Source organism: Talpa europaea, assembly GCF_964194135.1.
Source record: "Talpa europaea genome assembly, chromosome: 12".
Classification (NCBI taxonomy): Eukaryota; Metazoa; Chordata; class Mammalia; order Eulipotyphla; family Talpidae; genus Talpa; species Talpa europaea.
In genome coordinates, this window is record NC_140079.1 from 84,593,078 (window position 1) to 84,607,908 (window position 14,831).

Sequence of the window (14,831 nt, forward strand, 5' to 3'; positions counted from 1 at the left end):
TGCACCCCCATAATCACTGAAGCACTATTTATAAAAGTCAAGATATGGAAACAAACTGAATACTCACTGAAGAATGGATGGAAAAAGGAAAACTGGTTTATATCCACAATGAAATATTATTCACCCATTAAAAAGAATGAAATCTTGGTATTTGTGAGAAAGCAGATGGATCTTGAGAACAGTATATTATGTGAAATAAGTCAGACAAAATGAGACAAATACCATATGATCTCACTTTCATGTGGAACCTAAAGCAAAAGGAAACTACTTTAAGGAAAAAATACCTGCAACAGCACAAACACTTGACTCTTGTTGATGTGCCAGGCTGCTAAGGATTCGGACTCTAAATCCTTAATGCTCTGGAACGCCACCAACTACGTGTTTGCTCATTTCTTGGTTGTTTCTACTAGACTGCCTGCAGAAGGGCCAAATGTATTGAAATGCAGGTCATCCACTGTTCTTTTGTGAACCCTGGTCCAGGATGAGCCACTGAAAAGCACTAGTGGCCTGCAAAGCATTTATGCCCATGTAGCTGCTTGCAGCAATTTCCCCTTCTAGGGTGAAAATCAATTAGACCCATTAGTAGGAAATGATAACCCAGCTATTTTGAGACAAATATCCTGCTGGATTAGCAACTGTCTTTCCAACTACAATTGGGGAAGGAGTTTGATAAATGTTTTTCCAGGCAAAAAATCCTTACTGTGTCTTTCTGTAAGGATAACTTCATAGGAAGCCTTCAGCCCAAATCTTCAGAAATCTTTCACTATTGACTTAACATTGTTTTACCTTAATTCTTCCTTTCTTCATTCATAATACAGGCTTTGGTTTATAAAAAATTAGCTTTGCAAAAGTGGTCCTGTAGAGGGTCGGGGCATGCTAAAAATGAAGCCATGGGGCCAGCAATGAGCAAAGCACAAGGCTACCTCCTTGGGCTTACTCTCCCCTAGAATATTCTGAATGTTCTGAGAGCAACTGTTAGATCCTGAGCTCCTTAAGAACCAACCAAGTGATAAGAAGCAGCGTGATCATCCAGAAAGGAATGTATTGCTACTTCTTAAGATACATTGCATTACATTATCACCATTCCGTGACCTTTATTTCATTGTTTAAAGAAACAGACTTTGGAGACAAGCTCCACTTTCTCTATTCCCTACTCATTTAGGCAGCAAGAAGTGGTTTGAAGCAAAAGCATAATTAAGCAAAATGAAAAGGTCCTAAAACATTGGTGGGAGAAAAGTGTGTTCTATAACTGTTCAAATCTTTTGGATCAAATTATCAAGTCTCTCTACAAAATGAAGTCCTAGAGCTGTGCACCCAGTAAACCAGTGTAGGCATCTAGGTTTTCAATTGTTAATTTTCTTTAAAAATTGTAAAAGGAAAACTATTTTATAAGCAGTCTGAGTTCATGACTGTCTGATAAAGTAACCTGAAGGAAAAAATAATGGTCTGCATCCAGTTCAACACTAGAAAGTTCATGCTAGTTTAAACACTAGACAAAGTCTTATATTTGTCTGTCGATAGAATCATTTAAAATCTCTTTCCCCTGTAATTTAAGTGTGTAGACAATTATACTGGGTTCAAGGTACAGCAGGTGCTTTAACTCCATGTATATGTAAGTTCTTGGTAGTGCCAAACAAACCGTTGGGGCTGGAGGCGGGCATCCCTAGTCTTGGCAAATAGCAAGCTAAAAGATTGTATACCTGCAGTGAACTCAGCCCTATCTAGGCATAGAAAACATGGAGTTGAACAAGTAAAGTTCCAGCCTTGAAAATGCATGGTCTAATTGGAAGACAGATATGCAAAATACCAAGGCAATTCAGGTTGATATGGCAAAAATAAGAAGTGCAAACATATTTGATATTACTTGAACATCACTTAGAAATACAAAACTATCACAAGTAAGTGACATATATTAAGTAGACAGTAGTTAAGTCACTGAATTTTAAGTAGATGTCAATAGATACACACCATGAAGGCAATAGAGTTCACTAGGCTGCTCAAGTATTCTTGTCTGCCTAGATACTGTTTTTAAAAGGTGTATCATGGAATAAAAGGTAAGCACTGAGTTTACAGGAAAGAATAGCTCATATGCTGGGTCACATTTGTTTAGAAAGCCCCAGAGGGCTTAGCAGTTAAGAGGAACTTGACCAGATCAAAGTAAGTTGCCAATTTTATACAGTGATGATCCTTTTTAGTTCACAGTTTTGTTTTTTTTCCCCAAATGCCACTCTTAGAATAGTATGTGGAATAATTCTAGTGAACTTCCTTCAACTCTAGCCCATGAGAAGAATCATTCTATTTTGCATTAAAATCACAGTCCTTACAATCTAGGAAATAGTGTTCAAAACCCCAAATAATTTAAAAATAGTTCCAGTTTATTACATACATTTTCCAGTTACTATTAAGGGGAACCAAAACTTTTAAAGTTCTTTTTGTTTTTCTCTCATCTGCCTCTCTCACATCCAACTTTCCAAAGACTTCTTTGGTCATATTGCCAAAAAGCTCCTCAGGAATTTAACCCAAATGTATATTAATCTTTTCCCTTTTTTCTACCTAATACTGAAACAAAACAAATTCAAAGAGCTGAACTGGTAAGGACAGGACCCCACTGGGAGAGAGGGTGGGGAAGGAACATAACTTATGGTACTGGACAAGCCAATGCAAAGCGGAAAGTCTGGAGCTACTAAAAACACTGGCATTGTCCTGTCATAAGCCATAAACTCCAGAAAAGCACAAACGCTGTCTTTTCTCGTGTGGTTTCCAGTGGTAACTACAGTGCTGGGCACAACAACGGTGCACAAGAAAACAGATGCAAAAAAATGAATGTAGGTGGTAAGCTTGTTCAAACCATGGTAACTGTGTTAGTGTCATCACAGCCCACTGGCCACAGACTAGGTGAAGCTTTTGGTCACAATTGTGCAAGAATCATAAATCTTCAGTATTTATTCAATGAATACTTTTGTGTTCTCACTATGCATCAGCACGAGAAACGTAAAAATACCTCAAGGAGTGTATATAGCTCGTTGATAGAAAAATGTGTGCCAATCATTACAACATTGTTCTTCCATCAAACATTTATTCAGCTCTGCCTGTGTGTCAGTCACTCTTTTAGATACTGGGGGTGAGCAGTAAACAAAACAGACGAAAATCAATGCTCTTAGGTGGTTCTAGTCTACTCTGAACCACTCTGCTACTCGTAGCTAACAGACTGTTCTAAGAGTGACACGTATTATCACATTTAATCTTCACAGCCATTGTATGCAGTACTATTCTCATCCTCATTTATGAACAAGGTCAAATGGAGGAATATGACATCACTAAGTACATATGAAAATCTGAGGTTACACAAATAACTGGACTGGCTAGCTGCAGTCATCTTCTCACAGGGTACGAGTGGACTGAAGTGTTAAGAACGGCATTTGGATGTTTAAAATGTGTTTACACACTTAGAAATATATTGTACTGTGTGTACAGATACATAACTTGAAGGCCACAAGTGAAATATTTTAAAAGTTAAGCTAAAAGGTACCATTTTCTACATGTTTTGCAGACGGACCTTTCAAAGATAAATGTAATTTAAAATCTTAGTGTTTGTCTCAAGTTATTTATGAGAGTACATTTTTAACATGAGTTAATTACTAACCTGAGACTATAAAGGCAATAGAAAAATAATTCATTGTTTTAGGGACTGTATTCTGCTTGTGGTCTGCCTCAAGTCTTTGTGTATAAGGGTGTGACCCTATATGAATGGGACAAATTGATGTCCTGAATCTCAAACCATTCCAGGTTTAAGATGAAGCTCACACATCCATAAAACATACTGTTTTGATTAATTAAAACCATTTACAGTTTATTAAAAAAACCACAACACTTAAGTATAAGGAATTATTAATGTGAATTTCCTGATTCTCTTTTGTCACTTGAGATTTGTGACCCAAAACAGAATGACTTGTTAACTCAGATCTCAGGCATCTACATCTGACAGGCATAAGAAAGTGACCAGGTGTCTCCGCCACATGCCTCCCCTGCCCATGCAGACAGGAGCTAACTTTTTTTTTTTTTTAAGTAGGATTTCTTTTTAAAAGATTTTATTTATTTATTTATTTATTTATTTATTTATTTATTTATTTATTTATTTATACAAGCACTGGGTGCAGTCAGAAGCACGGGAGGGTGAGAGAATTCACCAGAGCGGGAGCAGAACAGGGAGACCTAGGATACACTGCTGAGGGGAGCAGTGGGTGGCAGGAGAGATCTGCGCACAATGTGGGACCCTCGCCCAGCAGCCGGGGATCGAACTGGCGCTGCAGAGGCTTCAGGCAGCTTCTCAGCCCAGTGCTCAACTGCTGCGCCACCAGGGGAGGCCCAGGAGCTAACTTCTTGTCCTAACTCAGGACAGGGCTGCTCCCTCAAGGATCCTGAAGAGAAGCATTTAGGGTGGTTGGAAGTCCAACTCATCACTGAGATGTGTTCTGACACCTTAATTCAATCTTTCCATGTTCATTCTAAGCAATGTATCTTTCCATTTTTATCCCTGCTTATATTTGACAGGTTGTTATTATCACTTTTGCATCTTTTCTTGTCCTTATTATCACTATCTTTCAAGGACACAGCTGCAACTTGAAAGGGAATGGTTGCTTGCAACATCAGGAATAAAACTTTCAAAAGATAGTTGTGAGAACTGGAATTTTGGGGTTCTCGGTTTTGTTGAATTATTTTTCTGTTGCTTTTATAGTCTCAGGTTAGTAATTGACTCATATTAAAAGTGTACTCCCATAAGTAAAAGCTTGAGACAGTTAGATTTTAAATTACATTTATCTTTGAAAAGGTCTGCAAAACAGATGTAGAAAATGGTACCCTGTAGCTTAACCTTTAAAACTTTTTACCCATTAAAATGGAATGCATACATACATTTTTCTTATAGCTTAAACATTATAAAGGTAATCCACTCACATAAAGAATATGTAAACAGGGCCTCCCCAGTGGTTGTGGCCCAGCGGTTGAGCGCTGGGTTGCGAAGCTGCCCGTAGCCTATGCAGCACCAGTTCGATCCCCAGCCACCAGGTGAGGGTCCCAGCTGCCCACTGTTCCCCTCAGCAGTGTATTTCGTCAGTCTGCCTGCTCTGCTCGCCCCTGTGGCTCTGGTGAATTCTCTCACCCCCCCCCCCCCCCCCGTGCTTCTGACTGTACCCAGTGCTTGTATAAATAATCTTTAAAAAAAAAAAGAATATGTAAACATTCCAAAAGGCAGACTATAAGTAAGATAAAAGTCCCTTCTCCCTGTCCTAGAGTTAACTACCATTGTCTTTTGGTATTTTCAATAAAGGCATTGCTATGTTCAGGAACTTTTTAACCTCCAAAGGACCATAAAAATAAAAACAGTTTAAGCAACAAACCCAAGGGCAGCCTCACCTATCTGCTGTTCTCGCTAAAGTACACACAGCTCTAGAGGGCTGTGAACAATCAGTTATCTCTCTGAAGGGTGCTCATTTATTTAATTATCTGAATTGGGAACACACTCTGGTAATATTTTTCATTTATTTTTGAAGTTGTCTTTTTTTTTTTTTTTTTTTTATAGAGGCATGTTTTCTTTGTTTGTTTGTTTGTTTGTTTTTTGTTTATACATGCACTGGGTACAGTCAGAAGCGCGGGAGGGTGAGAGAATTCACCAGAGCGGGGAGCAGAACAGGCAGAAGGACCGAAGTACGCTGCTGAGGGGAGCAGTGGGCGGCAGGAGAGGTCTGCGCGCCATGCGGGACCCTCCTCCGGTGGCCGGGAAGCAGCCGGGGATCGAACCGGCGCCGCAGAGGCCGCGGGCAGCTTCGCAACCCAGCGCTCAACCGCTGCGCCACCGGGGAGGCCCAATATTTTTCATTTATTTTTGAATGAAAGAGAAAACAACAAACATTTTCTCTCATTCACATAGGTCCCACCCATAATTATACACAAAGGCTTGAGGCAGACCACAAACAGAATACAGTTCCTAAAATAATGATAACCCAGAGAGATAGACAGATGTAGAGGTCTGGAAATCATCAATGGAAGTATTAAGTCAAGGTTGAGGAAAGTGAAAAACGAAAGTATACAGGTCTGAAGGATCACAAAGCTGTAGTTGCTCTGTACACATCTACAAGTACAAAGGTTATGGGGGGAATTATTTCCAGAAGCGGTAGACATGATAGCTTGTTTTTCTGGCCAATGTCCATAAATTACTGTGTTATAGGCATATGTGATTTACTACTGTTTAAAAACAAAACAAAAACCCTATGGGTTATAAAGAAGGAAATAGCTTTAAAAGGCCTGCTTAACTGATTGGGGTTCAGGAAGGTGCATCTCATACAATCAGATTATAGCATAATTTGAGGCATATTTTCTGGAAAGCATTTTGCAAAGTGTAGCAAATATGCTTTAAAATGTACCTACCCTTTGATCCACACTCCCTCCTGGGGATTTAGTTTAAAAGAAACACCACAGATTTGTGCAAACTTTACCTGCCGTAATATTCAAGCAGTGCTTTAAAAGCAAAGTACTGGCAATTATCTTATGTCCAATAACAGAGGACTGAATCAATAAATTATGATGAAGAATGGAGTACTGTGGGGTCATCAAAATGATGAAGCACGGAATACTGACAGGCGTGGTAAGATGTACTGGAAAATAATGGAGAATGACAATCAGAGTTAATAGTGTTATCTTGGGGTTGTGGGATTCTGCCTGACTTTTACTTTCTGTGTAAATATTCTTGGAAATTTTCTGGTATCAGAGAAAAATATGGTTTAAAAAAGGCTGTAAGGTTAAAACCACACACACACAAATAAATAAAACATGAACCACTGTAAAAAATGCTGAGAAGTATAATTTGTGGCACTTGTCCTCAAGTCTGTACAATCTAAGTGGGGAGAAGATCCAAATTAAAAATGTTTCCTTTGGCAAGTAATAGTGTTGAAACCTCTTGATTCAAAGATAACTCACTCAAATTCTTTTAAAAAGCTACTCTATTATGCCTCCAATTGTAGAGTAGGTACATATTTCAGAGTCACATAAAAAGGGAGAGGTATTTTCACTAGTACTTAATTAACAAGAAGGTTCAATTAACATAACTCTGCAGCCCCCCAGCATCCTAATTTGTTTAAATATGGCCCGTCTAGTGCCCCCATATATCTTCCACAATAAAACCTTTGATGTGTTCAATACAACCTCTTTAAAGTGTAGTAAGTTAAATTTATGTTTACTCCATTGAATACCATAGCTGCATGGCCGAGTCTCTCAGACCCATGTTCCCCCAGCTCCCTGTTCAGACTTTAGACATTCAGTGTCATTCAGACCTCCTCTATAGAAATCAGGGGAGATGAGGTTGCAGTTGTCTAACCATTAAGCCTGGGGCAAATAGTTTTGTTTTTACATTAAAAAAAAAAAATTTGCATATACCCATCAGAATGACCAAAACTACAAGGAAGGAAATATCAACTGTTAGCCAGGATTCAGAATAACCAGAACTCTCATAAGCTGCTTGTGGGAATGTAAACTGGTACAACCACTCTGGAAAACTGCTAGACAGTTTTCACCAAAGCTAAATATCCAAATACCTTATAATCCAGCAAACCCATTCTCCCAAGAGAAATGAGGACCAAGATCCTGCAGACATGTACTAGAATGTTCACAGCAGTTCATAACAACCTGGAATTGTCTGGAACAATCCAAATCCTCCTCAAGAGAACATACACATTTGATAGCATCACACAGCTGAACACTACAAAGCAATAAGAATGAAATAGCTACAATGATTCCAACCATATAGATGAATCTGACTTTGGATGAAAGAAGGCAGACAAATAGGCCAGACTAATTAGTGGTGATACAAGTTAGGAGAGTAGTTCCTTTGAAGGGGGTATAGTGATTGGTAGGTGGCAGGAGGGCTGGTCACAATCAGCTTCTTGAGCTGGGGTTTGGTTACACAGGTGTGTTCTGTTTGTGACAATTTAGTGAGCTATATACACCTAAGCACCCCTTTCTGTACGTTTACGTTCAATAAAAAGCCATAGAAATAAAATTGCAAGTTCAACAGATAAGCTAATGTCTTTGCTACTTTTGTGATAAATTTTACTCTTGAACTGCAGAATAGTGGAATGTCGAGGAAAACAAAACTTCAATTTGCTGCAATTTCACCCATATTAGGTTTCCCTCAAGGGTCTGCCCCGGCTTGTTACAATAGAAGTTAAAGGCTAGGATTAATGCCAAATATTGAAGCATTGTCACAAATGTAAAGTAAAATACAGGTTGAAACTTATGAGTGGTGTCTCTGTTTACATGGTCCCAGGCTTCATAATAAAGGATGCCACTCTGGGTGCTGAACAATAATGTGATAGTTCTAAAACTTCTTTCCAGTCAAGAAAAAAATGTTATGGCAGAAAAAGACAGTCATTGTTTGGCTTTGCACTTTCATTTAGCAGACAACAAGCCACAATACTAAGCTATTCAGTTTAATATTTGATACCTGGCACCTGATTCTTATTGTGCCTTTTTTTAGTCATCATGGAACTCAGAGCAACTTGTCTGGACTTCTGCAAATGCTGTCTGATCTTCAGCATAAATGAAGAGAGTAGTGTCACAGAGACACATGAAGATGTCACATCGTGTATACAGCTACAGTGATAAACATAGGCAATTTAAAGCTTCAAAGGCTAGACCTGTACAGGGTAGTACACACTAGAAACCAACTAGGTAGGAATTTCACTCACACATCCTCAATAATACCCAAATTAAGAAACTAAAAAGCCATTAAACACGCATCCAGAACGTAGGACACATGCCGAGGAGGTTGCTGGCTTTACCAATAGAAGAGCAAAAGTACCCCATTTTTAAAAATTAAAATGTTTGTTCAGAACATGCCAATGATAACAAATGAACAGAATGATAGAAAACTTGAGTGACCTCTTAGATCACCAGATTATAAAACGTCTTTTTTTTTTGGTGCATTTGTTGGTCACTAGAAACTAAAGCACCACACAAAAAGAGGGATGGAGGCTGGTGCCACAAATGGCAGGCAGGTGCCGGTCACTCATAGTTTCTTAACATTAAACAAACAAGGCCGGGTGTACACTTTGACCAAACACTATGAAAAGCATTAACTAGGCAGAGGAGGAGGAGCCTGGCACTGAATACGTACTTACTAAATAAATGAAATAAAGTTCATTTATTCCATAAATATGTGTGCTTACGGCCTGTGACTGTTCTAACTGTAGCAAAACAATGGTCCCTTCCTTGAGGAGCTCACATTCTAGTTGGAGTGACAAACACAGTAAAAGAGATAAACACAATATGTAAATATATTACATAGTATATCCTAAGGCAGTAAGTGCTCTCGGGAAAAGGTTAAAGTAGCATCAGGTGAGGTTGGGAGACAGATGGCATTGTCTGCAATTTTAAAGATAGTTGTTTGAAGAGGCTTCCCTGAGAAAGTCACATTTCAACAAAAACATTTATGTCCCCTTTCCCTCCCTCTCTGTCATTTCCCCCCTCCATTGCTAGTTTAGCAAGATTATTGTGGTGTGACATCCCTGTATAACATCACACCGCCTCCCCCTCAACCGCTAATGACTTTCAACAGTTCTGGTTTCTAGCAAGGTTGTGATTACTCTTAAAGGTTTTTTGACCTTTATTCTTTCCTTGTACTACTAAAGCATGTGCTACTCATCAGAAAACCATGCAAAATCACAAGGAAGGTACTCAGGGTAATTACGGGGATATTATAGATTAAAGTGTGGGGAGGAGGCGGGATCTCTGGTTTAACTCTAATTAGTGACAGTTTGGAGCTTATTATCATACCATTTGTTTGTGAAGCCTTAAAACACACATCCTCCTGGGATTTAGCATGGATCTCCAGTACTCATTTGTCTAAGTATACATTTTAGAAAACTCAGCAAATGTGAAAATAAATATTTAAAGATATTTGATACTGCATTAAGAGGATCACACTACTTTATAATCCCCCATTTTCTCTAAAGTATTCCTTTATTCCAAAGTTGGAGAAATCCGAGTACCAAAAAAAAAAAAAATAAAATCAAAAATCTAAAACCTTTGTTAAAAATCTCATATGAAGTTGGCTTTTGTAAATGCACCTGGCTAGGTTGTGTTTTTATTAGTACAATATTGTAGATTACCAGGTAACAAAAAGGATATCTTTTTTAAAGAACTAGATTCATCTGCCAGATTTTTACCACAACAAACTTAAATTGTTTTCAGAACTCACTGAGAAATGGTGAAAGGCTATCAGGCTTTCAGGCAGACATGTGAATATAAAATTTTACTGTGCATTTCCATTATAGCCAAAGCATGAGCTAGCTGTGTTCACTTTATAGATTACATGTAAAGGTGTCTAGAGCTGCAAATTCCCATCTTACCACCTCAACATTAAAAAAAAAAAAAAGTTGATACCAAAACGTTAACAAGGAAATGATTAAAGGCAATCAACAGACATTTGTGTACTTTTAGCATGTTTTAAGACAACTGGAAATGGACAACAAAAAGGTCCTGGTCTCTGATCTTTAGTATCTTTCAAAATATAAGAATGATTTACACTGCCTTATATCTACAACTCATATAGACAAGTAATGAAATCTATATTTTGTTCTTTTGAGTAATGTGACAAGTCAACGTGGTCGGTATTTGTCACGCTGTCATTCACTTGAGTACAGCCCCTCCACTGAGTCATCTCTAAAAGTGAAACTCAGGAAGAAGTGGGAGAAAGAGCCAAAAGAAGACTTATTCCGGAGCATCTGATTGCTTTTTGCAAACTGATATGTCATCTCTGATCAGGAAGATTTCTTGTCTATTCTTGGAAGCGGGGGAAAGGAATTTCTGTGGTTATCCACTGAATATCCACTGGGTTTGTGCTCCAGTGGATAGTGAGAATCCACTTCAAATTTGCATTGATCTACATTCCTCAATTACAGTTTTTCCCTGACAGTAATCAGGGTAGCTAGAACACCCCAGGTCTAAGAGTAAGAGTCTTTTATTTATACACTTTGTCAGTACCCCATACTGCTTGCCTCACCATCTTCAGAATCACTTAAACATCAACCATCTCAACACAAATGTAAGACTAACATTCAAATTTCTGGGATTTCTAAATATTGCCTTCTGTTAAGGAAACACGAATACATAACAGATTTTGGTGCTGGTTACTTACACAGCCCAAAAATGCTGTCAACTGTGCCTATCTATAAAATATATATGTATATCTACAAAATATAATTTACAGAATTCACATTCAGATAATCTTGAATTTCAAAGGGTAAGTTATGACTATGTTTTCATGCTTAAAAAAACTTCTTATCCAACAAAGATATATGAACACTTCTGGTTTCTAGAATTGACTCAGAACGTGCAAATCTAGAAACTAAATTTTAGGGTTAAAATAATTTATAAAAATGACTGCACATGAATTTTGAAAACTTTGGTTCCAGTGCCAAATTAAAACAAAAGTTGTTTTGTATTCTATTAATAGCAGATGATTAAACACATATCTTATTTCAACTGGAATTCATTTAGAAGTACTTAAACTTACTAAAGTGGCCACTAATCCTAAGCCTATGTCTGTTTCTGGAAAAATTCTCTCATAATAAATTCAAGTTCAGAGAATGATCATCAACACATTCCATACGGTTGGGGCGATTTCCTTAAAACCTCGGGTATTTTTGACTCCAATAACCTCACAAAATAATCGACTTTAAAGCTGTGCGAGAAAACTTCAAGCTGTGTGAGTAAAGGTCTCAGAGGGAGCGAGTTGCAAGCCTGCCTGGGCGCCCACTCGCCCGCTGCCTCAGCAAACTGGAGAGAAGGGCGCCCCCCAGCAGCCTCCAGCGCGAGCTCCGCTCACCTGGCGATCCCTAATTACCCGGGAGTTTCTCCCCTGCATTCCCGGGCACAGTCTTTTCTCAGAGGAAACTCGAGCTCGGCTTTTGGGCTCGGCGATTATGCGCAGCAGCAGCCACGCCAGCTCGGCCACCGATTCCAAAAAGTTGGGGAGGAGGGCGCGGCCCCTGGAGCCCGCACAGATCCCACCCTCACAAACAGCCCCCCTTCGGCCCGACGCTCGGAGTGAGGGTGGCGTTTGTTGGGCGTCCACGGCGGGAGGAGGGTGGGGCGCAGGGGGAGGGGAGGATGTGTCCACGCAAAGTCCCTTCCTTATTCCCAAAGTGAAAAATCCGACCTTCCCGGGGCGGGGATCCCCAGTGGCCGGCGGGGCCTCCTCGCTCCCGCCCCGCCCCCACTCCCGCGCGCTCCGAAGCCGGGAGCCCCCAGGGTTCCCTGGCCTCCCTGACCCCGAAACCCGGGCGCCCCCAGGGTCCCCCGCCTCGAACTCCGGACCCCGGCGCCCCTAGAGTCCCCGGGTCTTCCAAACTTCCCTGCCTCGCACACGCGTCCCCCAGGACCCCGGGGCTTCTCGACGCCCGCAAACACCCGGCGCCTCCTCCCCTGGTCCCGGACTCTCGGCCCCCCGAACGCCCGCGCGCCTGGGCCCCCGCCAGCCCGGGCCGCTCACCCGGTAGGTGCTCTCCGTGAGGCGGTTCACCTCCTCCGGCGCCCGCGACATGGCTGCAGCGCCGGGCCCGCGAGCCGGGGGGCGCGGACGGGCCTCGTGGCCACCGACGCGGGCGGCGGGGCGCGGCTGTGGGGCCCGGGGCGTCGCTCCTCGCCCCCGCAGTCGGTCCGGGACGGCCCGCGCGCGCCGCCGCCAATATGTCAAAACTAGAGCGCCGCCGCGGACCGCGGAAAGCCGAGGAGACGCCGCCGGACGCGGTCGAGGTTAGCTGGGCGGGCCGGGCCGACCCACCTGAGGCGGCCCTGGGGGCGGGGCCAGGCCGCGGGGTGGGCGGGGCGGCGCACCTGAGGAGGCCGCGGTGGGTGGGGGGAGGCGGGCCGGGCCCTGGTGGGCGGGGCCGAGCCTCCCGGTCGGGGGGCGGAGGCCTGCGGGGCCGAGTGGGTGGGGTGAGGTGGGGGGGTGGGGCCCCCTGAGGCGGCGGGGGCGGGGCCTAGCAGCTCGCGCAGGTGAGCGGAGCGGAGCGCGCGGACTCTCCCCCAGAAGCGCGCCGCGTCCTCGCGCCGCTGCCGAGAGCTCCTGGGGACTCGGAAAGCCGCACCCGCGAGGCGTCCTGTGCTCGCGTTGCTGCTCTGCTGGAGCAGGGCCCGCCCAGGCTGAGGACAGTCAGGCCTCCGGGGTCCCAGAGCCTCCGTGCCCTGCGCGGCGTGACTCAGGAGACCCCGGGAGCCACGCTCTCCGCCACCGCTCCCCTCCTCCCCGACCCTATCTTTGGGGGCCCCGGGTTGTATTGGTCTCCCTGCTTGACCCCTCTCGGCGCATCCCTTTTGCAGACCCTAAAGATCTGAGGGGACCTCGGGGTACGGGCCCTCACAGACGAAGGAAGCGGCTGACATTTTCGAAGTTCCTGATATATGGAAAATATAAGTGCCAAGAATAGTAAATGCCAGAACGTCTTTAAACTTTACATTAAGAACGACTTTAACTCAATACGACCTAAACAGCGCTATTCATGAAATCATTACACGATTTATAAAACCGTGGCAAGCTGAGGGTTGTGGAGGTAACTCTTCCTTTCAAGGCGCAGAAGAGTGGATGAGGGGCGCCTGGGGCTCCCTGTTGTGTTTCCCACCCAGCCCCAGCCCAGACCCTGAGGATCTGGACAGTCTTCATCCAGGGGAGACTGTCCCTGAGCATCAGAGACATTCACACAACCTGCAAGGGCCGGAGATCTTATTCTGGTTTAAAAAAACTTCTGATTGCAGTTGCATCTTTTATGGACTGTTAGGATATGAGGCATCTAAACTGCTCCTGTGGTAAAGTCCACAGGAAATGCACCCAAAGAAGACACTGTGGCCCAGAGGGGAACACCAAGAGTATGAAAAGCTGTTGGACTTGGAACTGAAAGTGACACTTGGACTCTGAAACAATGTTATCGGACTTTGCAAGCTGTAAAACATACCACGTTCAGAATCCACATGGTTATGTGCTCTTGGATATTGGGGGAATAACACATAAGCCCTAGGTTTCAGACAGTGGAAACAGATACCTCCTTCCTTAACAGATTCTTAGCAGTTGGCTCATGAAATTTGCCAAATGGATTTTATTTGCCACATGTGAGATGCAGGCGTGACCTCACAATTACCACCATCAGGTGTTATCCTCTTCAAGTATGTCTGTTAGTTTTCATTTAACTTGAAACTCTCCCTTAACTTGGCAGATCCCCTTTTGTCTAAGAACTTCCTCTGTGCCTTCTGATGAATGGGGTCATTTCACTCTCTGTTGCCAGGCAGTCAACCGAGGAGCTGGAAAGAGAACAGAGGCTTAACCTTGGAGACCCCACAGCTCAGGAGTGCGGTTCAGAGCCAGAAAAGACAGATTTTTAACAAACCACCATGAAATGAGCAAGCTTCTCTGATTGCCAAGTTTGGAATTTGATCATAGGATCATAATTGTACAAAAATCTCGAACACCTATTTGGACATATTTAACTCTCCTTAATGGAATTACTTTCCTGATTAGGCTCATTCTTTTCCTTTCGAAGTCTTTGGGAATGGTCAGTTCTTGGTCTGGACTGACATTGAGTAGAGCAGTCCAGCCTCAGCTCGGTGCTTGGCGCACAGGTGCCTGATAGGTGTTTGTTGAACAAAAGGGCGGATATTGATTTTCTGCTCTGTACCAGGCACTCTGCTGGGAGCTGTAGTGTGTAGAGTGAACTGGGCTTGACCTAAGCCTTAAACACGAACACAGGAGTAGAATTTAAGGAGGACCATGTGGCAACTATAGGAGA

At 42.7% G+C, this 14,831-nt stretch overlaps 1 protein-coding gene across 1 annotated transcript in view; it reads right to left on the reverse strand.

Annotated features, from left to right (window-relative positions):
* BAIAP2L1 (BAR/IMD domain containing adaptor protein 2 like 1) overlaps window positions 1-12,730 on the reverse strand; it is a gene marked incomplete at its 3' end in the record, with an annotated part of 79,721 nt that extends 66,991 nt beyond the window's left edge. Inside the window, exon 1 of the mRNA XM_084250511.1 lies at window positions 12,545-12,730. Within this exon, the coding sequence (XP_084106637.1) occupies window positions 12,545-12,595 (51 nt within the window). The 5' untranslated portion in view covers window positions 12,596-12,730. The remainder of the gene's footprint in view (window positions 1-12,544) is intronic.
* Window positions 12,731-14,831: the final 2,101 nt, after the last annotated feature.